The 26,528-nt window shown below is 45.6% G+C and overlaps 3 protein-coding genes across 5 annotated transcripts in view; 2 read left to right on the forward strand and 1 right to left on the reverse strand.

Annotated features, from left to right (window-relative positions):
- The window catches only part of SLC25A17 (solute carrier family 25 member 17), a 254,591-nt gene that overhangs the window by 131,351 nt on the left and 96,712 nt on the right, over positions 1 to 26,528 (forward strand). The gene's annotated exons all lie outside the window — the stretch shown is intronic.
- Positions 268 to 24,140, reverse strand: XPNPEP3 (X-prolyl aminopeptidase 3). 2 transcript variants are annotated; one of them, XM_050917243.1, is made up of 10 exons: positions 23,556 to 24,140; positions 20,229 to 20,345; positions 17,305 to 17,712; positions 13,960 to 14,162; positions 13,335 to 13,397; positions 10,400 to 10,513; positions 5,350 to 5,435; positions 4,397 to 4,580; positions 3,033 to 3,153; positions 268 to 2,350 (listed from the first exon to the last, which is right to left on the reverse strand). In XM_050917243.1, exons 1-10 carry the CDS (start codon positions 23,614 to 23,616, stop codon positions 2,184 to 2,186), a joined length of 1,524 nt encoding a protein of 507 aa, XP_050773200.1. In that variant the 5' UTR covers positions 23,617 to 24,140; the 3' UTR covers positions 268 to 2,183. The 2 variants fall into 2 exon arrangements, with proteins under 2 accessions (XP_050773200.1, XP_050773210.1); XM_050917253.1 differs by lacking the exon at positions 10,400 to 10,513.
- Positions 24,214 to 26,528, forward strand: part of ST13 (ST13 Hsp70 interacting protein) — a 30,653-nt gene continuing 28,338 nt past the window's right edge. Inside the window, exon 1 of the mRNA XM_050917578.1 lies at positions 24,214 to 24,384. Coding sequence (XP_050773535.1) covers positions 24,275 to 24,384 — 110 coding nt within the window. The 5' untranslated portion in view covers positions 24,214 to 24,274. The remainder of the gene's footprint in view (positions 24,385 to 26,528) is intronic.

A 26,528-nucleotide genomic window follows, 5' to 3' on the forward strand; every position in this document is an offset into this window, starting at 1 on the left:
ACAGCACCAAAGGCATGTCTGGAATAACAATGTTATGTGTAACAGATTTAGAGTACAGGCTAAATGATTATCAGTTAGCACATTAGCAGCAATGTTATGCATCTCCATATATCTTTAGTGCACCTTCTTTCTAACAATTTATATTGTACTTGTCACTGTAGTAGCTGTGATCTAACAAAATTATCACAATCAAAATATAGCAGATTCTTTTTAATAGGCATAGACTGATCTGTAAAACTCACTAAAAGCCTCACCTTTTTTTCCCCCTTGCCCTCCCCACCTTTTTTTTTTTTTTTTGAACAGGTCAGGTAGGTTAGCTGCCTTTAAAGGTCAAGTTCATCCCTTGGATGCATGTACCCATCTCCCCTTGAAGGCGATGGGAGATGCACATGTCCACTAGGGTGCAAAATTTGGCCCTAATTAAGCAAGTCTTGCAACACCCACCTAAAAGAGGTAAGCAAATTTTGCAGAAGAGGAAAACGAAGCACAGAGAGGTATAAAAGGTTTGGCAAAGGTCAGACAAAATTAGCAGAGAGTCAGAAACAGAATTCAGGAGTCCTATTCCTATATGTTAATTGCTAGAGTCATCCATCTGAGTTGGTGGAGAGACTGAGGAATAGATCAGAAAAGAGAAGCCTGGGGATTAGGAAGTTAAATTTTAGAAGAAAGAAAGACAGAAAGTAAGCATAGGGAAAGGAGAGAACAAAATAAAAAAGAAACAACATACACTGAAAACAACAGAGGAGAAAATACAGGGAGCTCTACCTTAGAAGAGGAATAAAGAATGGAGTGAAGCAAAAGAATGTATAAATAAAACCAGGGATATACACATCGTAGTAAGTGATATTTTTCACAATGTATTAAATATAAAGCTAATTGACAAAATATGACCAATAAATAACCAAATACCATATATATGTATTATAGATACATTTACCATGGTTTGAAATGGACTGAATGTTGGAAGGGAATAGAGAATTAGGATTCATCCTCTTTTCTAGAACCTGAAAATTCATTCATCTACCCTTGAAGGAAAGGGGTCACATTTATCCCTGGCTCAGAGATATCGTCAAAGACTTTTAAAAAAAGAAAAAAAAAAACTTGGAAATCACCAAAAGGTAGGTGCTCTATATGTTAAAAAAAACTTTCAAAAGGAAGACTATTGGAACCCCCTACTGGAGGTTATTCTTCTCTCTCTCAACAAGTTACAAAATACATTCTGGACTGCTTGAGGGGCATTGGTGTGGTTGCCTGCACCTGCCATTCAAGCACTGGATGGGATTTTGTCCCAGACACAATTGTACACTAATGTACACATATTTGAACTAGAGAAACAGCAGCTCATCAGTGCAGACCAGTACAGTCAAGTTGATCTCAGGAAGAAGAATTGGGGGTAGGCGGCAGGGAGGTAGAGTGGAAGTCTGGAGCTAAGAATGGGTGGAGGGAAGAGACCAGAAGGCCGGATGAACAGGCAATCCAAACACGTACCAAGTGCACTGAACCCAGTCAGTCCCCCTCCCAACTACCAAACCCTGCTGTATGCCTTCAGATGATGCCTTCTTACTATTGCCAATATTTCTCAAGTCTCCTAGAAAGAGAGCCTAACATATTCTCTTCCCTAGATACCAAAACCCTTCTGCATCGATACAAACTTCCCACAACCCGACCCGAATCTTCCAGTCTCCCAGCCTCCTCATGTCATTGCTGCACGGAAGTCCAAAACAACCCACTTGCCCCCTCTCCCAGACAAACTTTTGAATGTTTCCACTTAAATCGGAGTCTGACTGGGCTGGTGTGAAACTGACAACAAAGGGCAACGTGTGCTCAGCCGCTGCATCCTGTTCAAGGACCTGCTGACAGAACTGAAAAAGACCATGTGCATGAGAGCAGGATTGGAGAGATCCACCTCCTGCATTCTAGATCTTTCAATCAGCACTAACTAGAACAGACGTTAACTATGTAAATAAATGGTTTCTTCACTTTCTAACAGTGACGTTACCTGAGCCATTAATTATCCAATTCCTGTTCTAACTACAGAGTCCCCATACCAGTAACAACTTCCATCCCAACCTCCACCTCCCCTACAACCAGGTCCATTCACAGAAATATAGATCACTGCATGTGTGTGTGGGAGCACGTTTCCTGAGGAACCCAAGCAGAGTGTATAAGGCAAAGGAGAGAGATCACAGGCTGCGGCCACAGATCTGCTCGACATGATAGATCTCCTTGGGGCAGTCTGCAGATAAGATCAGGGGTGAGTCCTCTGTCACCACAACATCATCCTCGATGCGCACACCGAGGCCACGTAACCTCTCTGGGGCGGCCATGTCATCCTCGGGGATGTAGATGCCTGAGGGAAAGGAGGGAATAAAACCCCTCAGAAGAGCTGGATTAGAAGACCCTACAGAATGCTCCCCCCCTTCACTGGCTCACATGGTGACGAGGGCAGGGCTGTTCACTGAGCGATATTGGAGAGGGTCAAACCGGAAGAGCTTTGTCAAGGAAAGTTTCTCTCATTCATCTCTATTTGGGGCAGCTTCTCGCGGAAGGGGAGGGTTGAGAGCACTTCCCCGCTGCGTATAGACCCCCTGTATAAAAATATAAACCCTAACGCTTCCATTCAGCCTTTCTGCATTTCTCGATGTCAGTGCTGCCTATATGAGAAGAGACACTGACAGTGCTCTGGGCAATGGGGGAGAAGGGCAGAGAAAAGAAAGTCAGCGTCAGAGACCAGTTTCTATCTGAGGGCTGCAAGCTCAACTGTAATGATCTGAAGGAAAGCGTCCCAGTAGAATGCTTACTTTGTAAAAATTAAGGAACACGCATTGAGAGCTCACCCTTGCAACTGGCTAGTTCTGGTTATATGCTGGCAGGGTAATAATTCACTGTGCTTTCTTAGTACACTATGTGTTTAACTCCATTGCAAAGCACCTCAAGCATTTTGGTCTGAATGTGCAGGGAGCTATGTAAAAGTATATTATATCATCAATGTGACTTGTTACAGAATAAGGGTTGAAAGTATGTCCCTTTACCTGGCTCGATGGTTATCACCATGCCCGGTTGGAGTGGGAGCGATCGGGACATGTCTGGTGTGTCATGAACATCCATACCCAGGTAATGGCCCACATGATGTGGGCAGTACTTCCGAACAACCTAGCAGGAAGGAAAACACTGTTACTACAGCCACTGAACCTGGCCCCTGATCCTCCATCCCAACATAGAATCATACAAATGTAGGACTGGAAGGGACCTCAATAGGTCATCTAGTCCAGTCCCCTGCACTGAGGCAGGACTAAGTATTTTCTATTCTAGACCATCCCTGACAGGTGTTTGTCTAACCTGTTCTTAAAAACCTCCAGTGACAGAGATTTCACAATTTCCCTTGGTAGTTTGTTCCAGTGCTTAGATATCCTTACAGCAAGGAAGGTTTTCTTATGTCTAACCTGAATCTCCCCTGCTTCAATTTAAGGACTTCTTGTCGCGTCCTCAGTGGCTAAAGAGAAGAATTTAATACCCTCCTCTTTATAACAACCTTTTACATACTTGAAGACTGTTATCATGAAGAAAAGACAGGGAGGGAGGAATGTACAGGAACAGGATAGCTTGTGCTTGTCATAGGGTCTGTGCTCATCAGTCTCATGCCCAAAGGATCACTGGGGGCTTTCCTCCATTTCATGTTAGCTTGCAGGGGAACTGGGTGCTCATGAAAACAAATGAAGATCACTGGTTTGAGCCAAGCCTACAGCAGGCAGCTTCACTGCTGTCTGTCCTCAACAGAGTAGCCAAATCTCTTCACTCCTGCACACACCACATACTTCAGTCTTAGGCCCCCCCAAACAGCTCTGCCAATATAGTTCCGCTCTGACCTTCCACATCCCTTGGAGACTCCAGGCCTAGACCACTCTCATCAACAGAGTCTGCCAATTTGCAGCAAACTGCAGTGATTTTGTGATGTGGACAAAATGTTCTCTAAGATCTAGGCTTAGAATGCTGCATAGTTTTCACTTCATCCCTCCCTACAGTGCTTAACCCCACTGCATCACCCTAATCTCCTCCCCCATCCAAGGATCTCATTGTAAGAAGGAATCCAAACATCTAATCCCACCTCCCGTTCCCCACCCCATCCCCTTTACATTTCTTAAGAACTGCTGATGCAATATGATCTGGCTGTGCTGCCACCTGCTGAGAGAAACAGGCAATGTCTCCACTTGCTTCACTTTTTTATTGGACTTGTTCCTGTCAGGGCTGTAACAACTGAGATAGCCATATACTGAAGTGAGCCCCGAACCCAGGTTGCCAGGGCTTGTGCATGGATTGCCATACAGGTGGTCTTTCCTGCAAGGAGATAAGGACCAGATCTGGTTTGTGGATCCCAGGGTGAAGAGAATTAAAGTACCTTGAAGAAGTGGTTCTCAGTGGTGCTTTTCTTTAGGATCCCCAGCTCTTTCAGCTTCTGTCCCATAAGGCTCAACATGAGACTGTAGATGTTCTCCAGGCTCACACCTGGAGAGCAGAGGCTCAGGCAGGACTTCTGGATCTCCAGGACAGCCTGGTACAGCTCTGCTTGGGGATCAGTGAACCTGAAAGCCCGGGGAAAGTGAAGGAGGTCACATCTCAAATGGGAAGTTCCCAGGTCAAGGGCAGTTCTGAGTCAGGCGCAGCTCAGTGCTGAAGCACTGAGAAGAGAATACAATGGCTGTCAATATGAAAGGGTTCACAAGGTACTACTGAGGTCACCTCCTTCCCCGCTGTGGAGAGGGGACTCTTGGTCAGAATCCTTGGCCTGAAGCCGAGTAGGGCAAAGCTGAAGTTTCAAGGGAAGGATGTGAGCAAAGAGACACTGGAACCAACCCAACCGTCACAGGGACATTTAATGGAACGTTCCTGACCTTAGACAGGCAGCCACTCACGCGTGGACTAAACACCTGCTCCCTTATGCCTCACTCACATGCCCAGAGTCAGCCCCTGCACAAGGAAAGGCAAGACCCATCTCTGTAACCTTAGATTTGTCTTGGTAGATGCACTAAGGGGGGAAATAAAAAAATAACAATAACCACGTACATTCTTATAATGACTGATAAGGAAAGACTGAGGAATACAGGTCCTCACCCTGAATGTTTGTTTTATGTACTTTTGGTTACTCTGAGATACCACAGTGATGGATACACTAAAATACTTACATAGACAGACAATGTACACACACACACACACACACACACACACACACACACACACACACACACACTTATGGCTACTCACAGATTAATGCACCTATGCCCACACTCAACCACAATCCTCACACTCTCTCAAAGGTAACGCATAGCACATTTCCATCTGTGGGCATCCTACCTGCCATTGATGGGCCAGGTGCGAGTGATGTCACTTACATAGCAGGAAGACTCACATCCACCATCCAGTAAGACCATTTCTCCATCCTGGAGAAGAAGAAGAAATATACCATGGCTCAGGCCAGCTGCTAAGCTTCCTGTGTGAAAGGGGCTCTCTCTGTGAGAGGCTGACCCCTGGGACGAGGGAATTCTTTTCTGCAAAGATGGAGTGGAGACTGGACTCCTCTCACAGAAAAGCATTTCAGGTCCCCCATGTTCAGATACGCTACAATGGCTGCATTGTTGAGTTACCCTGCCAGGTAGTCTTGAATGGTGCCAATACCTAAAAAGCCTGAGCTCCATTCCCCTGAACTATTCTGTACCCGGAAGGAGCCACCTTTATCCAAACAGGCTGGCGTCTGTGGTCATCACTTTACATCGGACAGTCTCCAACTGAGAGATCTCTTTTAACAGGAATTCTGTGATAATAATCAGGACTGAAAGGGTTTTACAGAGGAGATGAGAAAGGATTTGTCCAGTGCCTCTCGTGCATGGGCTCCAGAGAGGAAAAGGGACAGCTGAAGAGATCTAGCCCAGGGAATCATCTTTGTTACAGGATATCAGGAGACTCAACAGGTGTACTCCCTCTTGGACAGGACAGCATTTTGGGACTGAAACCTTAAAACCATTTCCGTTATCTTCACTGCTGTCTCCTGGGACGGGGACTGCCTACAGCAGTGCAGAGAGAGATTCTGAGGTGCATCAGGTCATGGGAAGCCAAGACATTAAGGACACATTCACATCCACTTTACCTTCTATTCACTTTAGTCAAATTCAGCCAAATAGCTCCAGTGCCCATCAAATAGCTCTCTGTGCCTCTCACAGAAAGTGACCATGTGCAAGCTCAGGGTCCAAGTATTGGAGAAACTGCCATGCCCTCCCCTTCCTTAAACGGGCTGCCAACCATGCAGTCAGTTCTGTAAAAACTTTGGGCCAAATTGCGCACTGATTTACAAAAGTGCCATCCCAGTGATTTTACTGGCATTCCACAGCATGGCAGCCAGCACAGAACTTGATCCCCCGACCACTGATCTCAGAGCCAATGGGAGGGTATACTTCTCTGCACTGGGGGGAAATCCATGAAGCAGAATCTTAGATATTCCTGGTGTTTAGCTGCTGTCAGTATAGGTAGATAAATATTATGAACATTTACATTGGAGTTTGGACTCACTGTTAGTCTGACTTTCCACTTGGACTCCATTAAAAACTTCCTGTAAACAATTGGTTAAATTATTTTAGTTCAATGTGGGATGATCTCCTGCTTTTTTTCTTGGGAATAATAAACTGAGTAAATGACAGAGAATTTTTTTGCTGAAGACACTCAAGATCAGGGTTTGAATATCTCATAAATGTCACTGTCAAAGGGTGACACTGGCCCTTTAAGCTCTGTGACTCATCTGCTGCTTCCCCGTTGGGATTAAGAGAAGGTACCTCGGCCATATCAATAGGGGAGGAACTGAGAGGGTGAAAGACTCAGTCATGAAAAAAGGCAGGCAAGAGCTGCCTGGTAGGGAGAGCTTGGCAGGACCGAACAGCAAGAGGTCCCTGGAGGAAACTGTAGGAGGCTCCTGGGGGAAGGCTGAAAGCAGAAGAGCAGCAAGAACAGTTTGCTGGCTGATCTCCCCGAGCTAGAGATCCAGGGTCACAGGGCTGAAAGCAGCACAGGGAATTGTCTGATGACTTTTAACCTGGAGAGAAGGAGAGAGCCAGAGACAACTGAAGGCGGGGAGCACTGGTGGGCTCACCCACAAATGTCTCCACACTGAACAGCTGGAACCAGAGGGAGTCAGGGATGTTCCTCTGGTAAGGATGAACTCCTAGCAGAGAGGGTGTGGGAATTCCCACTGGGAACAGTGGGTGGCTGTCCTGGTAAAAGGACAGTAGAGGATTGAAGACGAGCTTGGGATTTGAAGGATGATATACATGCCATGTGAGAAATGGATGATGTTTTGGGACTTTTGTTTTGGAATATTTGCACTATTTTTGTAATAAGCCAGCCCTAAGGAGGAGGAGAATGAGGTGAGAGTGTCATGGCAGAGTTACTGGGGATTCTGAAGAGGTGAAACTGAGGCAGGTGCACCTGTTTGGCTGCTGGAGGATGCTCCAGGCAGGGCCACCCTCTGACAGTCTATGTCAAACGTCCTGTTCCTGTAGAGACTGAAATAGTGATGACACTACTTAATTATTCTGTGAAGTAACTCCAAAACACTAAAAAGAGAACCTAGCAGTCTGAGATGATAGGATATTTTTATGGACTCAATTTTCATTCTATGGGAAGGGAAGTTTCTCTGGAACAAGAGGTCACTGTGGGGTCTAGCTTGGGAGCAGCCACCCACACTTTAACATTATCAGTGGCAATTTTTGAGTTCACCGGAATTGGTGGGAATGGCATGGTTTGCATGCGTGGTTGCCAAGGTGTTAACAGGGCTACCTGACACTGCCACCTCCTTCTTCCTCCATTGTAAGGGAAAACCTTCTCCAAAATTGTAGATGAGCATACATGTGATTGATCACTCTAGAATTAAGTCTGCCATCTTAATTGACTCCTTCTCCAGCAATTCTGGAGACTTAATTCTAGAGTGATTCAATCACATTTCCACATAGGAAATGCAAGTTCTCTAGAAGCAAGTGTCAAGAGGAGTTAGGATTTTCCTTGGGGATGCCTTCCAAACTAGACACACTGTCATGCCAGTTGGCAGAAAGGTACATCTCAGAGGAAAAGCAAAGCAAAGTTCTTGCTAATGATTGTATCCTCATGATAATCAATTCCTCATACAGCTAATAAAAATGCTCCGAACTGACTTTATCACAAGCCGTTTGAGTTATGCTAGCAAGCCTGACCTTGACTGGCAGTGTAACAATAGAAGCCTTTTTTGCCACAATGATTGGTCTCATCATGGATGCATGTGTGAGAGAAGAATATTTCAAGGACCCAACTAGCACTCTCTCCAACAAAAGATTAAGCCAGGAAGGAAGCTCACTCCTACATAAATGAGGAGGAAAGATAATAGGCTCTACTGAAAAGTGAGTCCTAGATATAGTATAATGTAGTAACCTCCTCCAGAAAGTTGCGTGAAGCTAAGATTGTTTTGTCAGAATTGCTGGAGAAGGAGTCAATGGTTTGGCATCCAGAAAACAAGGCAGACAGATTCACCAACAGCAAGTTAAAAAGACTCCAAAACATTTCCCCTCCTTCCTCAGCCACAGTAAATGGATTTAATTGGACTTCTTTCTGTCATAAAAAGAGCAGAAATTTGCTGCTGCAGCTTACTGTGCACCAAAGTAAAGCAAGACTGAAGAATTCAGATGAGAGAGGAGAGGCCCTAGCATCCTTGTTACCACAACTTTGTCTTCAGTGTGACTGGCGCTACTCTCTCACTTTTACAATGTCAGAAACCCACCCAGCTTTCTAGACTGCTGCACAGGAACTACAGAAATGCATGATACAGGAGCAGATTTGCAATCCTATGAGAGAAGCTCAGCATCCTTTAGAAAATAAAGCAACAAGTGCATTAAAAGATAGATAGTGAAAAGGTAAGGATGGATTTTAAGTTGGCCTTACTGGCAACATCAGATAACCATATTAGGTTCTCATCTCCCATTGCTGTGTAAATGTTCTTTCATTCCACCCCACTTGTTTCAGCACTTCTTGTCACAAAAGAGGCACCGACTGTACAGCTGGACTTGGTGTAACCAATGGTCAGGGGCTGGTAAATGGACACAATATCAGTACACTGAAGTTTAAACACATGTGTAAGCAGAGTCAGGATGAGCGCTACCCTGACATCTGGTGGTGAATTGTAGGGAATGTGGAAAGAATTCCAAAGAGTGGGGAAAGATTTGCATTGGCATCCACCCCCCACTTAGCATAAGCCCACAGCAGACTGGGATGGTTATTTTAACAGCTCTGGGATCCCCAATTTCTTTGTTATTGGGGCAAGAAGAAAAAAAAGTTTGTCACCCTGATTGTGTGAATGGGGAGCTGTGGGATTGCTTTGTGACAGAGATGACTCAACCTCAGTTGAGTGGTACTTGCTGAACATGGGACATGGGTTCCAAAACCCCATGAAGAGAGAGAGGTTGGGGACTAGTGTGTGTACCTGATGGTATGGGCCCCTTTTGAGGGCCTGGAACACCAATTGCACATCCTCCTCTCCCCACTGTTAAAGAGTAGAGCTAATTTTGATTCCATTAGGAGTCCAAGCTGAATTCACGTTGAGCCAATGGTGCACCAACACTAGGGCTCCCCTACTAAGACCTGAAATCACTGAAGGTGCTGAGCTGAGCTGAGATCACTGAGTGCTGTGTTAACCTGTGGGGGAGCCTGAAGACCTATTGTTAAGCGGCTGGCAGAGCAGAGTGGTTTGCAGCATGTTGGAGCAGCCCATAGAGCAGTGAGCAGAGTGAAGTGGTTTGCACAGACAGCTGGAGGAGTGGCACAGCTGGTGTGGTGGAGCGGGTTGTGGTGAAGGCTGCAGCAGAACTTCACGGAGAGGTGGAGCAGTTGGCCCTGGCCCATGTAAGGTGCCCCTTAACACCCTGTGTGGACTCCCCCACCCCTTTCCACCCAGGCTGGGGGGGTAAAACTCGGTAGATAAACTCTTGAATTCTGGGGTGGCACTGACCAGAGACTTTTGGGTTGTTGGACTTTGGGGTAATTGGACTTAAGACCCTAAAGCAGAAAGGACATTGCCAAATGTACTTGGAGGTGGGTTTTGTTTATGGTTTGTGTTATAATCCTGTTTGTGGTGTTTCTCCAATGGGATGCCGCATTGTTTCCTTTATTAAAAGGATTTTGCTACACTCAGACTCCGTGCTTGCGAGGGGGGAAGTATTGCCTCCTAGAGGCGCCCAGGAGGGTGTGGTGTGTAAGTGTCCCAGGTCACTGGGTGGGGGCACGAGCCAGTTATGCATGGTGTTATTAAAACGGAACCCCTGGATACTGAACCCGGCCCTTGTTGCTGCCAACTCAGAGGGGCAGAAGGATTACACATGGAAGACATTTGATTTACCTTGATAAGCTGGTTGTTTTTTATATAGTGCAAGGTGTTGGACCTGTTGCCACCAGCGACCACAGGTGGGTAAGCCAAGATCTCAGCCCCTCGTGCCCGGCATTCAAATTCAAACTGGAACAATTCAGAGAAAAGCCCATTATTTCTGGCACAGTAAGTAACTGTGCTGGGCAACCATAGCTCCTGTCCCTACAGCCATTCTGTCTGTCTATGCAGAAGGCAGTAACCCAGAAGAAAATGAAACCGAGAATAGCATTTCCTGAATGAACACAGCCCAGGGTTCCACAGAACAGCAGATGATGATGCAGAACAGTCATTTTTCACAGAAGTGTCTGGAACCCAGTGTTTGGTCTCATAGAAGAGCTCTCCGTCTGAGTTCGTAAATGCTACAGCAATGATGTTTTAATACATTTTCTGGGGGATCTGTGCATTTTTAAAGCATTGCTCTCACTTCCCATACAACTTTAACAAATTTTTGAAGCTCTTCTTTATCTAGCTTTGGAAGGTGTTTTAATTCCAAAATACCAGCTAACTTTTAGATCGATATCTATTTTTGTGACCCTGTCTCACTACCTGATTAAGAGAGTCCCCTATCTTACATCAGAGCAGAAGACTTCAGCAGATTCAGACAGGTTATGCCCAACTATTGTGCCACAATGATGAAAGAAATCCCTGCTCCTCACCTTCCTCCAATGTTGAAGTAGGTAATACAGTGAGTCTGAATTAATGTACTCAGATATAAGTACAGAAAGTACCATTGCCAAACATCTTTTAAAATTTGCCAGATTGTGTGCGACAAAATGCTCCACGATACCCACAATATAAATGCTTTGGGTAGCAAATTGTATAGTACAGATCTAGGTGGAGAGTGGTTTTTAAAATTGCATCTTAAATTAAATCAGCATCTCTAGGAGAAGTCTGTACTACTGATCAGCACAGACAGACCCCTCTCAACTCAGACATCAAAGGCCACATCCTGCTTGTCTTGCTCAAAGAGGCAGTCCTGCTAAAATCTCTAAGACTATTTGGATGAGAAAAGTAATCAGGATTCTGGTCCTCAATTTGTAATGTATAGGTATTCTGAAAATCCTTTTGGGAAGCATTTGTTTCAGGGAAAGGTCTAATTTTTTTGCATGTTTGTATGTTAGAGGGTTATTTCAGAGGAGAAGATATTGTAATTTTGCATAGAACTGTGTAGGCAGTTTGTAATTATAATTATTTTAGGATTAATTTTGTACATATGTAGAAGGGGTAATAAACTAAACTGTAAAAAGATTTAAGATCACATCACTTGCTATCTGGGTATATTCTGGGTTCAAACACTAGAGAAAAGGCATTACCAGTAGACAAACTGGATATTCACTACATCTTGCAAGGGGGGAGAGGGGGAGCGTAAATATTCAGAATCCCCCAGGACTGAATCTAGTGTAAAAGCAGAAGTTCATGGAGGCTGGATCTTGGCACTGCTGGGTAGCATACATCCAATATTAATCTCTCCAGACATGCAAAGAGAGAGCTGTAAAGGCAAAGAAATTTAGTTCTTAGCTGAAACAACAGGAAGTACATCAGTGTGGAGAGCAATGAAATCCTAAACGGGAAAGCCTTATTCCTCACTGGAAAACTCTCTCCCGCCTTCTCCTACACAATCCTGGCTCTTCTCTAACCTTTCCCTCTTAGTGATACCCTATATTACAAGCATTAGGATACAGATTATATCTGACATTAATAGTTAACAATACCTTAAAGAACACTTATGCCTTGTCTCTGTACTATACTGTACTAACCCCATTAGTAGTTGCACATAATTGACAAAAGTCAGATAGATGGCAGTGATGTATCATTTGCTTTTCATACCTTGCACAAGGAAGGGAGAATGGAAGAGCCTGTGGATCTTCACTAAAGCTTCAGACACAAACCCAGATTTCCCTGTTCGTCACATCAACAATTCTCCGCTTATGCTGACTTTCCTCCAGTCTCACATTACTTGAAGTGTATTATGACATTCTCCTCATCATGCACACTGCCAATTCACCTACACCCACATGCACTGCGAGTTCTCTTCTCTACAGCACACACCACAGACTCTGGATTCAGCCCCCATTTTTTATTTTGTTTTGTTTCTTCTCTCGTTCTGTCTCCTTTATTTGTTTCTATTTCTTTATTCATTGAATCTTTTTGTCCTTCCCCCCCCTTACTGCTGCTTCCCTCGCTACCACACTGACTAGCATTCCACCCCAACCCCCCCAGGTGAGAAAGTCACCCCCAGGAATACTCTCTGCTCTGCTACAGCACTTGTTGCACTTTAAAAGGAACAGGATAGGCTGCTATAGCTGCAGAGACAATTTTTATGAAACGTATGGGAGGTTCTGAAAAAAATGCATGATCCAGTTTATAGAACATCCGGCACTTCCTTACACTAGAATTTTTAAAGCACCCTTTAGATTTGCAGTGACCCTTCCAGAAGCTACAGCCCCGCTCATCTTGCTCTTCTGAAGCAAAGGCACTGATACAAAGAGCCTTCTGAGAAAGATGTGTAACCCACACCGGCAGTGTCAGTCACTTTCAAGTGGTTAGTCCACATAAAACGTTAAGAGTTTACTATAGCTATCAGCTTAGGGAGTTACTCCTTTAGCTCAATGGGTAAAAAAATCCAGCTTTCAGTATCAAAGGTCCCAGGTTGAAAGTCCGCTGGTTGCCCATGTTCTGCTGTTCTGTTGCTATAATTCAAAGGCATAGACTTGACAGAGCTGCAGCTGTTGGGGAATATCATAGGCATGTCAGAGGAACCAGAAAAGTTAGGCGAGAAGGGGCTTGGATTCTACTCACAGCTCTGCACCTCTATCAGCCACAGGCAGCTCTCAGATCCTTTTACTCTTCCTGGAGAAATAAAGAATACACAGCCCTTTCTACCTCCACAGCCCAGCAGGGTACTGACCTTAGCATACAGAAATGCTTCATCCACTGGGAATTTGCTGGCAAACATTGTCTCTATAAAAGCCTGTCAAACAACAAAACAGATCTTTCATTAGCATGGGATCTGAAGGGGAGGGAAGAGTCTCCTTTGACTTCACTTTCCTTGACATTAATATTCAAGGTTATGAAGGATGTAAAGAAAACTGGACAGTCCCTCTTTCTCACCCTGGTCTGTAACACAGGAACTAGAGGAAAATAGCAAAAGAAGGGGGAAAGAATAGCATGAGGAAGCAGGGGAGACGTTGGGAGCACAAGAAAATATCCTTGTTCTGGAGTGGATACCATTTTTAAAGGACATCAAACATGTAACAACTCATTGGTTGTCTTGACTGGAATTACATAAAGGTCGAGCACTCCAGCAGTTCAAGAGCAGGCCTCATACCCCTTGTGATATGGGGGCGGGAAGTAGAGTATGGTTAACAGGGAGATCAAGAAATTGTGCCTCCACGAAGGGAGATCAGGCAAGACTAAAGTTACCACTCCAGCCCAGCTGAATTTGACCCAGTTTCCTTTTACATGAGTGTACCAGTCCATTCTACCCCACGCTCAAGAAATGCTGCCTTTGTTAACTTGATGGGGTCACATACCTGTGATGTCACCCTTCCAGCAAACTTCATCCTCTCGATCTCTGCAGGGGATTTGATCAGTCGGAGTTGTTGTACTAGGTGATGAATAGCTCGGACGCGGTTTTTGCTCCCAGCTTTGATCTTGGCCAGAGGCTGCAGGTAGTCAGAGTGGAACTGTGTGTGCACTGGCTTTTCAGAATCATACCAAACCATGTTTGATTCACCTGAGACACACAAAACAGACACAGATTAAGATTAAAGATGTTTTGTGGTCACTGTATGAGTGAACTCCTCCTAGACTAGAAAAAGCTGAAAATGTGACGTCATCTCAGAGGTAATTTCCCCTAGATTTGTAATATGGCCTCATACTTGACATGTGATCTCAGTGTAACACGGTATTAAAGATCTCTTTATATCTTAGCAGGTTAGTAACATGCAAGTAACCAAGTCTATCTGGGTTATGTAGATTTAATAATAGTTTATGAATTTAAAAGATTTACTCAATAAGTAAATATCCATTTCTATAAATATTAAGTTATTTTCCCCATATACATTTTGTCTTCAGAGAGAAAGCTGCACTAGTGGGAAAAAGTAAACTGAGGGGAAATGTTTCATGACAAAAACATAATCTTGCAAGACTGCATAATGAGAATTTAGATTCCTGAGCTTAGATGCCCTGTTTGATCACAAAGGAGAATCCATAAAGACAAATCCATCTCTTGTCCATGACCAGCTGGGGCAGCAGTCAGTAGCAATTACGTTTCGGGATGGATTGTTTGGAAATGCCCTGTCTCCAGCCTTCCACTGAAGTGAAGTTCCTTGGGAATAATGTAATTATCCACACTGAAATCTGCCTAGAACATTGGGATCAGCAGCACTCAAGTTTTTTCAGGGTTTTTTTAAACATAATTTTATAGACAGAGAAAAAGAAAGACGAGAGGTTACAACGGGGTGGAACACCCCTTACCTTCATCCAAACATTTCTATGGAGACCCCAGAAGACACTAACAAAAACCATTTGCTTAACAGAGATAGTCATCTAATACAGAGGGTTTCAACCTTTTTCTTTCTGAGGCCCGTCCTCGACATGCTATAAAAACTCCAGGGCCCAGCGGGGAGAACTTGGGGCTCCAGGCCAGGGGCAGGATCATTGGGCATAGGCATAGCTGGACTTCTATTTTGGAGGGGCAAGGGCTGGTGGGCCTTGGGCCATTTCCGCATAGCAGGGTCCAGGGAGGAAGCACCATGTCCACTTCCTGACTCACCTCAGCAGGCCACCCACCTGTCTGGGATGTGGAAGGGACACAACCAAAAAATATAATTCAAAAGGGGAACTCGGGTCAAAGTTTGAAAAGCACTCAGGGTTCAGGCAGGGGGTAGCTCAGAGTGCAGGCAGGGGGCAGCCAGGGGCTATGTACGGAGAGGAGGTAGCTAAGGGTGCAGGTAGGGGGTAGCTACAGACTATAGGTGGGTAAGAGAATAGCTTAGGTTGCTGGGACGAGGGTAGCTAGAGACTGTGTATGGGTGGGGCAGTAGCTCAGGGTGCAGGCAGGGGGTAGCTCAGAGTGCAGGCAGGGTGGTGATGCAGGCAGGAGACAGCTTGGGGGCTGTGTGCGGGCAGAGGAGTAGTTCAGGGTGCAGGCAGGGGATAGCTAGGGGCTATGTGCAGGCAGGGTGGAATCACAGGATGCAGGCGGGAGGTAGCTAAGGGCTGTGTGCAGGCAGAAGAGTAGCTCAGGATGCAGGCAGGGGGTAGTTAGGGGCTGTGTGCGGGCAGGGAGTAGCTCAGGGTGCAGGAATGAGGGTAGTTAGGGGCTGTGTGCAGGCAGCGGTAGCTCAGGGAGCAGGCAGGGGGTAGCTAGGGGCTGTGCGCAGGCAGAAGAGTAGCTCAAGGTGCAGGAATAAGAGTAGCTAGGGGCTGTGTGCAGGCAGGGAGTAGCTAGGGGCTATGTGCAGCCAGGGGGTAGCTCAGGGTGCAGGAACAAGGGTAGCTAGGGGCTGTGTGCCAGGAGGGTTCTCCCTGTATTAGCTGCTCCCCCTGCAGTGGCTGCTCCCTGAGGGCTCTGCTGGCCCCAGAACTGGCCCCCTGGACTCCGACGGCTCTCACCAGCTGCACGAGCAATCAAAGAGGGCTGGGAGCTGAAGAGCAGCCGCAACCTCAGGCACCAGCACCAGAAGGGGAAATACCACAGCTGCCCACTCCATGCCACCACCAGCTAGAGAGCAGCTACCCCACACTGCCTGGCTCCAGCTTACCACCTACTACCTGGCCAGAAGGCAGGGCATGGGAAGGGCTGGGGTAGAGGAGGTAGTGTGTGTGTGCGCCCCACTCTGGGTAAGGCACTGCAGTTTGGGAGGGCAACAACCTTGTGCCCTCCGAACTCTGCCCATGGGCTCAGGGCTTTTGCCTACATTAGGGCTTCAGCCCCATTGCTCCCAGATTCAGCCAAGGGAGGAAGACAGCTTAGGGCTTCAGCCCTGGGGTGGAGCTCCCAGCTACAACCCCACCACTCCTGGCTTCAGGCTCGAGGGAGGGAAGCGCCGGGGATCAGGGCACTGGGTTTCAGCCATGGGGCCCTGCAGTCCCCCTGAAAGGGCTCACAGACTGCCAGGGGGCCACGGACCCCCCAATGAGAACCGATGATCTCATAAAGATGGAGCAGAATTATACTTAATCTATTTGGGCACATTTTGGGGAGGTTAAGACAGGAGGTTGTCTAACAAGAGTGATCTTTTATAAGCGTCACTGTGTAATAGAATCTGGTATGATGCAGCAAATATACCACACACAACCCAAGAAATGAAGAGTTGTGAAAGTGGGTTTGTGTATCACCACATATGGTTTTTAAAGTGAATTTAATGCAGGTGAAGATGCTGGGCTGAGAGCCTTTAGAGACTGGAGTCCTCTAGTAAAAGACCAAAATAGTATGGGCAGCAGCAGTGCAAGCATCCCACAGGCAACATCTGTGCTAACGTACCGCACCTGTAACATGGAAGGGCCATATTAAGGAGAGAGGAGAAAGGTCAGTCTCTGTGGCCCAATGATTACTTAATTTCTCATGACACTGACAACAAAAGACCAATTAGAGCCCCTTCTGTGTTCAGTGATATCAGTTCATTAGTACCTGGATACAGACCACTAACCCACAAGCCATTAAAAAGCCACATACACAGGGTTTTTTTCTGTCACTACCGAACTGGGGTCAAATTACAACCAGTAGCTTAGACATGAAAATCTCTTCCCATTCCCAGTGTCATGTGCCTTCCAATATGGGGTCTGGTTGGAACCAGTGACAGAGAACACTTCCCAATCTTGCGTAATCCAGTCCCTATAACTTCGGTTCCATCTCATCTCGTTTCCATTACCTTTCAGTTTGGTCACCAGGTGTCTAATCTCCTCTATGGGGTAAGCTTCATCCACTCCTGTCAAAGCTACTGCCCCATCTGTGCCCGATCGTGGCCCATCCCAGAGCTCTCGGCTTGGATCTCGCCGTGGTACAAAGAGCATGGCCTTGTGGGATGGCAGTGCCTTGCCAGGCAAACTCTGCAGCACCAGGATGCTGTCAGGCTCCTGGAAGCCACACAGGTACAGGAAGTTGGTGTCCTGGTGGAAGGTGTATGGGATGTCGTTGCTCATGTAGTAGGTGGGGTTGGATAGCAGAATCACTGTGTGGTCTACCCCACCCCATTCTTGCGCCTCTTTATTGATCAAAGTCATTAGCTTGTGTCGGCGTAGAGCATATTCCACCTGTGACAATCCTGGTGTTACCTCCCCTATCAATGAAAAACAAAATGGATGAAGTAACATTCTGATCTCATAATCACCTTCACCCCCTGTTCAGGGCTTTCCTTAAAAATCCATACTATCTTGCTAATCTCATACACCCCACTCCACTGCTTTTTCATTCCTCTGATCATTCTGACCTCAGAGCCCACTTTCCACTGCTCTCCATCCTGCCTCTTTGACCTCAGATCCACATCCTTGATTCACTCTGTTCCTACACTGTGCAGGGAAAAAGACTGTTTTAAACCAATTAACTTTACTGCCCTAAACTTCTGGGCAAAGGTTTTGATCAAGCAGCCTTAGACAAAAACTCAAAGCATTCTGGGAGCAAACTAAAGCCAGACAACATCTATGGGGCAGGGGAGGGGGAAAAGTGGTGGCAAAGCAAGCTAAACTTTAACCCTGTTGGAAACCACCAGCTTTTATGGCATCTGGACATTGAACAGAACACTGTGGTGCTAAGTCTAGTGTTAATTTCATCAGATAAAGTTGTATTTGGACAGACGTTCTGGTGCCACGTGAAGTCATATATTAGTTCTAAACTGTAAAAGGCAAAGTCAGTTTTACAGGCACCACATGAGATCAATCAGAGACAGAGAGATTGTCCTTGAATATTTACCCAATCAAGAGGCTCAATTTAGAAACAAGCCAAGCCTTCCAGGATGATGTTAGAGTATTTGACTGAGTAAAGAAAACTCCTCCATAAAAGACATAATCTCCCCCAGTGATTAATAAGGTGGGATCTGTTGAACATGAAAAGGAGCTACACTTCCAATGATCCCAAGGATACAAATTCTCTCTCAGAACTTCACATTTTACCATCCTTCACTAGCAAAGAATAAGAAGTACTCTACACAGAACAAGAGACTGTCACTGAAACCTGAAACCAGAGGATACAAGAACAGCCTAAGTATTTTAAAAATACCAGAGACTAGTTTAACTATGATTTAAACTAATATTATGCAAGTCTTAAAGGGTACTTTGGCTAATGTCCTTCCTATTTTTTTTTTAATATGTATTTTATATTCTAATGTTTATTTTTATACTTCTTTTCCTGTTTGCTATACTATGGAATAATTGCAACTCACTGTGAGGTATTAACTCACTCGGCAGTCTCCTTCAACAACTGTTGTTTTTTTTTTTAAATTGCATTTGTGGTTTCTAGCCAGAGGAGAATTTGAGGGAAATAATTTTTCTGAGGAAACGGACTTTGAAAAATTAGTGTTTCACTTTCATTAAATTCTAAGTTTTAGGGGGAAAAAAACATATCTTAAAACCTCTCTGGTCTAAGAAACTTTAAATTTGTTTTATTCTCTTCTATTCCTAGAAGAGGTAACGTGCACAGATCTATTTCTTTTATGGTCAGATACTGAATTCTGGAGTGATCCACTACGGAATTTTGAAATTCTGAATGCTCTCTCTCATTCCAGTGGGCTTCATACACATCACTGCAAGTCCGGTGACGTTTAAAAGTTGTTTGTAGAAGCTGATGCAAATTGGGAGTTCCACTGGCATTACAGCTGTACCAACGGAGTTTGTAAACTCCTTTAGCCTTAATTATTCATTTTTAGGCTTTCAGAATGACTGCAAATGTTAAATAAATCAATACCCATTTACAATCCTAGCTGTTTTATTAAGTTTTGTGAATTCTTAACTATTCAATAAACTTATTTTTTCCCAATAACAGCCTTGATTATGAGGGAACTGTTAACCAATAACAGAATTCTTAGCTTTATACTTCATGTCTTTTCTAGATTGTAATAAATGAAAACTATATTTTTACTCATAAATCTGCTTAATGCCTCACTTCTTTGACATACTCACTTTCACAGATCTCCAGCACACCTTTCTGACCTCACAATGGTGCACCAACTTAATCTACTCTCCTGTTCCCTACTGTACTTCTCCAGGTTTAGAGTCACCTATGCCGGTGTCTTCTTTTCTTCCTTCTACACACCCCTCTATAGCTGGGGGAGAGGAGGAAAGTGCTCTTTAAATGTGTGCTGTCCTGTTTATCTGGAATTCTGCTTCCCAAGCCCTTCTTCTGAACCATATCCCCTCTTTAAATCTCACTTCTTAAAACCTTCCTTTTCTCTTTGATTCACACAGTATTGTCTATGAAACATTTTTGTGATACAGAGTGTACAAAGGACTCTAAAAATGAATTAGATTATATTGGCAGGATAGCCAGCTAAGGAAGTGCCACTGACAGAAAAAGTCTATAGTATTTGTGTCTGTGGCAAGAGAAAGATTGCATCAGAAAGGAAAATAAGTCTGGAATGTGTCAATCTATGGTTTAGGGTATAGGCATTCAGCCTCTCTTCAGAACCAGATGCTGTCCTAGAACAGAGAATTCCACAAGGAATAAAATTACTGGAATAAAGTAAATATAAATGATAGTGCCAAGCTACAGACCCTTTTATATGATGCAGGCAACTAAGGTACTTCCTCAGAGAAACGCATGACGGGTGCCACTAGTTAACTACCAATGGCTCAAGATCCTTACCTGGTTTGAGAAGGTGCGGATGTGTGAAGGAGCTGGGCTGGCCCAGGTACCTGTTTGGAATCTTCCTCTGCTGGGCAGGCTGGATGGAAAATCTCCGAAGGAAACAGGACTTGCAGCCTAAAGAAGAAGAAATGCACGGTATAAAGATGAAAGACCTTTCCAGGTATCATACAGCAAATTTATATACCCTCTAAAGATCTCACTCTTAGCACTGTTCATCCCACTTTTCTTGCAATGATCTCTCTCCTCAACTTTTCAACTTGTTACTTGCATAGTTGACTATAAAACCATTAAAATACGAACTCAAATAATGATTGATTTACAGATGAAATAAATATAGCAAAGTTATAAGCATGGACTAGGATGAATAAATTACATAAAATTAAGGTACATTGGAATTGACAAACCAGTTGACTGCATGCTTGAAAGAGGAGAGTTGTGCTGGTTTGTGTGTGATTAATCTCCTCTATCTGTGTATGATGGGCATGCAGGAAAAATGAAATGTTTAATTTACCCATGGAAAAATAGAGATTGCACTAGCTCCAGCACTGTCAACCAACTTCCCCCACCATCCTGCCAATATGCTTTGATCATGTCCTCAAAGGCCCATCTTATAAGGGAAAGGATAGTTCAGTTTTTACGGCCTTTGCAATCAGTCTTTGTACTGAGACTGCCAACAAAAGGACCAGCGAGTGTTATCGTGATAGACATATTCATATGGAGGCTGCCTCAGAGTCTCCAGTTAGTACTTAACTAAGTTATTTACTATCATCCTAAACTGAACTGGAACTAGTCATTCAGAAGCGAACGTCTCCATAGCCTATTCCCAATCCCAAGAGCCAGTCACACTGGCAAAACAGACAACTACAATAAGAACTAGCAGTGTGCAGAGAGGTTGGGGAACTGCATAGGTAAAGAGAAATAAGAACATGATAACTTTAATATCATTGAATATCCCTCATCATCTATTTATCCTCAAAACAACTTCCTAGATTTGGATTTTTAATTATTATTTTAGCAAGTCTGTATCACAGTCTTTCACTACTGGATAACTACTGTGGTGCCTGGCTACAAGACTGCCCAATGCTAGTGGGGACTTAACTAAATAATTGAGCTCCCCAGTCACAGTCACCTCCTGCACTCAGCAACTAGACCCTCTGACCTTAATTCTTTACATCACTCAGGCTTGATCTACACCAGAGTCAATGTAAGGCATCTTACAATGACCTAATTATGTCAGTGTCTACACTACAGCCTTGCTCCTGCAGATGTAAGTGCCCTACTACACAGACATCATAACGCCACCTCCACGAGAGACGTAGGGCTTAGTTAGTGTCTACATAGACACTGCGGGTTACTTATATCGACTGTTGGCTGTCATCCTTGTCAATTTTACAACTCCATGGAACAGTGAAATTGACAAGAAAGCCGAGCTGTCATCATGGGGCATGTGGGAGGTCCAGCTAAAGGCCAGTTGCCCCCCAGACTCCCCACTCGCAGCCAGGTTGCATGCACCCTGTTTCTAACTCCACACCTGGCAGCTACCCGCAGAGAGCCCAGAAGCCACCTGGATTCCGGGTGCAGAGCTCCCCACCAGGAGCCCAGGGGACAGCCAGAATCCTAGCAGTAGGGAGCGGAGAGCCCAGGGGGGAGGGGAGGGAAGGAGCTCAGAGCCCGGGGGGCGGGGGAGAGGATGGGGAAGAGGCTCCTAGCAGGGAGCTGCCTGCAGAGCTGAGAGCCCAGGCTCTCAGCCACCCACACTGCCCCTCTTAAGTCAGGGAAGTGCACTACTGAGAGAAGGAGGGTAGTGTGGACACGAACCACTGCAGTAATGACTGGTGGTTGTAAGTCGACCTAACATAGGCGGATGTAAGTTTCTAGTGTAGACATGCCCTCAGGCAGTGCCCATTATAAGGTCCTATTATACCGCTAGAATAGTATTAAGGAACCTGGTTATGGCCAGACCCAAGCACCATAGCTATGCTGACTGAATCCCTCATGTAGATGTAGCTAAGTGAACAGAAGAATGTTTCCATCAACCTAATTACCATTGCTCGTGGGGGCGTTCCTGCAGTAATGAGATTATCCCCTTCCCTCACAGTAAGCTGTGTCTACACTGTGGGGTTATATCATCATAGTTACAGCATTGCAGCTACACTACACTCTTCATAGCATAAATGTGGTCTATGTCTACACTACAGATTCTACCTTAATACAGCTATGCTGGAATAGCCCCTTAGTGCAGTACTGGGTCACGGGGTGTAAAGCACTGGGTTGCAGCAGCTCTGGTCAGCACTGCTGAGTGGGCCATTAAAAGTCCCGCCAGCGGTGCTGCCTGGCTAAGCTAATCTCTACCTGTTCTGACACTGCGCTGCACCCTGGAAGAAAAACTTTTGGTTATTTGATTGGACTTATTCCTTCAGTCTTTGCAAACTAAATACTGCTTCACTGTGCAAGTGGGAATACCACGAAGAAAAGCTAACTAGTCTTTATTCATTCTCCAAGCTAGGCACAAAGGCCCAGATTCTCAAAGGTTTCAATTGGAGTTAGGCTCCTAAATACTTTGAGGATCTGGACCTAAATGTACATAAATATAAAGCATAAAAGGTCAAAAATATGATTCTTGCCCTGCTAGCAGCCTCTTAGTGCTTGTAATGTGCTTTGACACCTTTTATGCATGTGCTGTATAAGTAAGGCCCGGATCCCTCAAGGATCTCTGTGCAGCTGCAGGAGTATGCCAAAAACTGATACCTGGTTTTAACCATCTTCTAAAACGGGAAGTAAAACACATTTTTAAAAAGCTTTCAGCAATACTTTGTTTTGTATTGCAGTGGATATCCTAGTTTTACAAACCTTGGAATTTTCAACGTTGAAAGCAGGAGTGAGGTACATGTATTTTCTTAACATCAATTTCACCAATAAAAAGAAAACAGATATGTGACTCACATTATTTGTCACAAAAAGGGAATTAATGTGTACATTAACGACATCTTGAACATCTGATGATTATTGTTTCTATACAGCACTACACATATACATACACAGGATCCCTGCCTCACAGCCCTTACAGTTAACTGTAGTTAGATTCCCCCTAAGGGTCTATTTTACACTTTATCATGACAATCAAATGTGTTGAATTTAGTTATTAAAGATACAGTGGAAAGGCCAAATAGCCTCTGGGTCCTTAAATGCATGGAGTACACAGGTGGGGGAAGTGGGAAGACAGACACAGGCCACAGAGCGAGGAAGGGGGCACCTCGCAGCAGTGAGTGGCGGGCCCCCAGGAGAGGGAGAGATTCACCATTAAAAGTAATTAAAGTCTCTGACCTGATAAGCTGTACAAGCCCTTCACAGCCGGGATAAGCCTCTGAGCTGGGAGCCAGAGCATGGCCGCGCGCCCCGCAGGGCCCGCGCTACTGCAAGGCGCCTCGCTCTGCACGGACACCAGCGTCCCACATCCCCTGCTCTGCGGCGGCTGCCATCCCCACCCCCACGCATGGCAGCGCTCCCAGCCCCCAGCGGCCTCGCATATACCACTTGCACATCGCGGGGCCTTATGAGCAGGCTACACTTGCTGATTACGTCATCTACAAGCGCCCATTCCCCGGCGTGTTCCAAGCTTTAGGTGGCCACACAAACCGCCGCCGTTTATAAAGGAGGTGCGTCAGGCGAGTGCCTGGGGCTGCCCGGCCACCGCCGAGCAGGGTCTTGCGTGAATCGAGGAGGTGGCTGATGACGTAACAGAGTGGGGGACGAGTGGCGCGTGGGTTGCGCGGAGGCAGGGCGTGTAACGGAAAGACACACGTTCGTCTTCTAGAAGGTTCCGGCAGCCGCGTAGCGGAGGGGCCGAGAGGCGGGGCTTCAGCAGGGGCGGGGGGCTGCGGACTCCGGAGGCGGAGCCGCGTGGCGGGGGGGCGGAGGCGCTGCCAGGCCTGCGCGCGGGGTAGGGCGGCCGCAGCAGCAGGGGACGGGAGCCCGGAGGCGGAGCGGAGCGGGGCGCGGGGGCTGGGACGTTCCAGCGCGGCGCGGAGGGGGCCCGGCCGGCCATGGATCCGCGGAAGGTGAGCGAGCTGCGGGCCTTCGTGAAGCTCTGCAAGGAGAGCCCGGGCCTGCTGCACAGCGAGGAGCTGCGCTTCCTGCGCGAGTGGGTGGAGAGGTGAGTCGGCGCTGCGTGCCGGGGGGGTGCAGGGCGCGGCGGCCGGACCCTGGCCCGGGGGCGGAGCAGTGTTCGGGGAGCGCCGGGACCGCGATCAGCGCTGTCCGGGTTGGCTCTGGACCCGGAGCAGTGTCGGGCGTAGCCTGGCGTGCGGCGGAGGCACCGCTCCCTCCAGACACGGGGCGCTCAGTTTAGCGCCTAAACCAGGTAGCGGGACGACCTATGTCCTGTCCCGCGTAGTTGCAACAATTGTCCGTCGGTCTCAGAAAATCTGCTCAACCTCTGTACTTTAGAGCCACGGAAGTAACTAGCAGCAGGGGGCATCCCCCGTATAGCACATGTGAAACGCCTTCAGGCAAGGCCCTGCTGCCAGAACGTTACCTGTCCTCCACCATCCGAACAGGTCAACCTGCTGGGTCAGAAAGCCCAAGTGATCCGACTTTACAGTCCAGAAGTGTGTGTGGTGCCTTGCAACACAACGTGTCCAAACTATCTCTTGCAAGATGTAGATTTATTCCTCAGCAGCCATCAATCTAGACTCCACGCAGCAAGGCATTTGCAGTATGTGTGCACTGTAGCTCTGGCTGGAAATAACATGGATCTGATACAGGTGCTTCTCCCAATGAAAATACAAGTGCTGATTGTTTGGAAACAGAAGACAAGAAATATAAGGTCTACCAAAGTTTAATGACTTCTACCATCCAGATAAAATCTGTCTATGGAACGCACCCATTTGGTTCCAGCAGCTAGTTCCCTCTTGATGTTCCGAAAGAACTTGGGAAGAAGAAAATAAGTCCTTGCTGATATTTTCCTCAGAGAGGAAGGAAATCATTATTAATTTGAAATCTGGCAGTAAGTAAAAAAGACACTGTTTAAAAAAAGCACACTCTTTTCTGAGAATATTTTGCCCACTATTATAGGTAACATCTGAGATACCACATGTAAAAGACTAAATGAAAAAAACATTTTTTTAGCATACTACTTACATTCTACAGCATTTCACATGGTTCCCCTATTTGGGTGTCTCAAATGGGAGAGAAACATTTGGGCGGGGGCGGAAATAAAGCTCCCAAAATGTTGCAAGACAACAAAAACTGACAGGGGCCTGAGGCTGATGTAGTCCTTAAAACTATTAATTTTTCAAACTGACTGCTTCAGGTTAAATATTCTTTTCAACTGTGTGAGAGACCAGGAAGCTTTTGAATTGAATATCAAATCCCTATTTATGTATTGAGAGTGTGTTGAAGTTTAGGTAGTTCTACAACTTTTTCTTGAATTCAGGCATATCACATTTTACCTGTACCTTAGAGTCCAGAACTTTCTGAATCACAAGAGCTAGAAATTACACACACAATCAACAGTATAGTATATTGTATTTTTTTCAGGTTGAGATGATTCAAAGTATCAGAACTTAAAACTCACTCATCCTTCAGACACTTTGATTTAGCACCTGTATTATTCTGAGATCTGCAACTAATACCCCTAAACAAGTGTCTATCCCAGCATTTATTGGCTTCTTAGGGTTAATAAATTGAAAACCTTGTGAGTAAAAACCAAAAATGAATATGGTCACGCCTTCCCCCCTTTGTGCATATGTTGAGCAAATGAACCAGTTGTTGAAAATGTTCCTAACACATTTCCATTTTTCATTAAGCATTATAGTGACATTAAAATGTTGTTAAAAGCATTAGATGGATGCATGTGAATTTTAATTTCTTGATAGATCCATGTTGGCGCTGTAACTATTAAATATTCAAGCTATTTAGAACTCAACTAATGGCTTCCTTTCATGGATTGTGCAGAAGAGTAAGCATCCCTGTGGGCTGTAAGCACATGCAGTGTAGCCTCAACTAGTCATTAGTGTTGCTCACTTTTGCTGAGCTGCTGGCTGTTAGGGGGGTTACAGTGAAATCTCTTTGGGTTGGCTTAAAGAAATGCTTAGAATTTGCATCTGAAGTCCGAGAGCCTGTTAAGGGCAAAATTTTAGAAGGAACTGTTTGCCAAGTGCACTGCATTCCCACCTGTAACATAAAATGAGCCAAGTAATTATACCTAAGAGTATTTGCAGTCAGGGCAAGCCTTTGACGTAGGCAGTGGCCCACCAAAGAGGGTGCCCTGCGCTGGGGCTACTGTTCCTCTCCACC

This window comes from Gopherus flavomarginatus, chromosome 1, assembly GCF_025201925.1.
Source record: "Gopherus flavomarginatus isolate rGopFla2 chromosome 1, rGopFla2.mat.asm, whole genome shotgun sequence".
NCBI classification, from domain to species: domain Eukaryota; kingdom Metazoa; phylum Chordata; order Testudines; family Testudinidae; genus Gopherus; species Gopherus flavomarginatus.

What these genes read in the sequence shown, in the direction of transcription:
- XPNPEP3 (XM_050917243.1), bottom strand. Translation starts at nt 23,616, where the DNA reads ATGCTCTGGCTCCCAGCTCAGAGGCTTATCCCGGCTGTGAAGGGCTTG. An exon ending in GGGCTTGTACAGCTTATCAG is followed by an intron (nt 20,346 to 23,555) that starts GTCAGAGACTTT and finishes CTTCTTCTTTAG; the next exon opens with GCTGCAAGTCCTGTTTCCTT. An exon ending in CCTGGTGACCAAACTGAAAG is followed by an intron (nt 14,163 to 17,304) that starts GTAATGGAAACG and finishes TGTGTGTCTCAG; the next exon opens with GTGAATCAAACATGGTTTGG.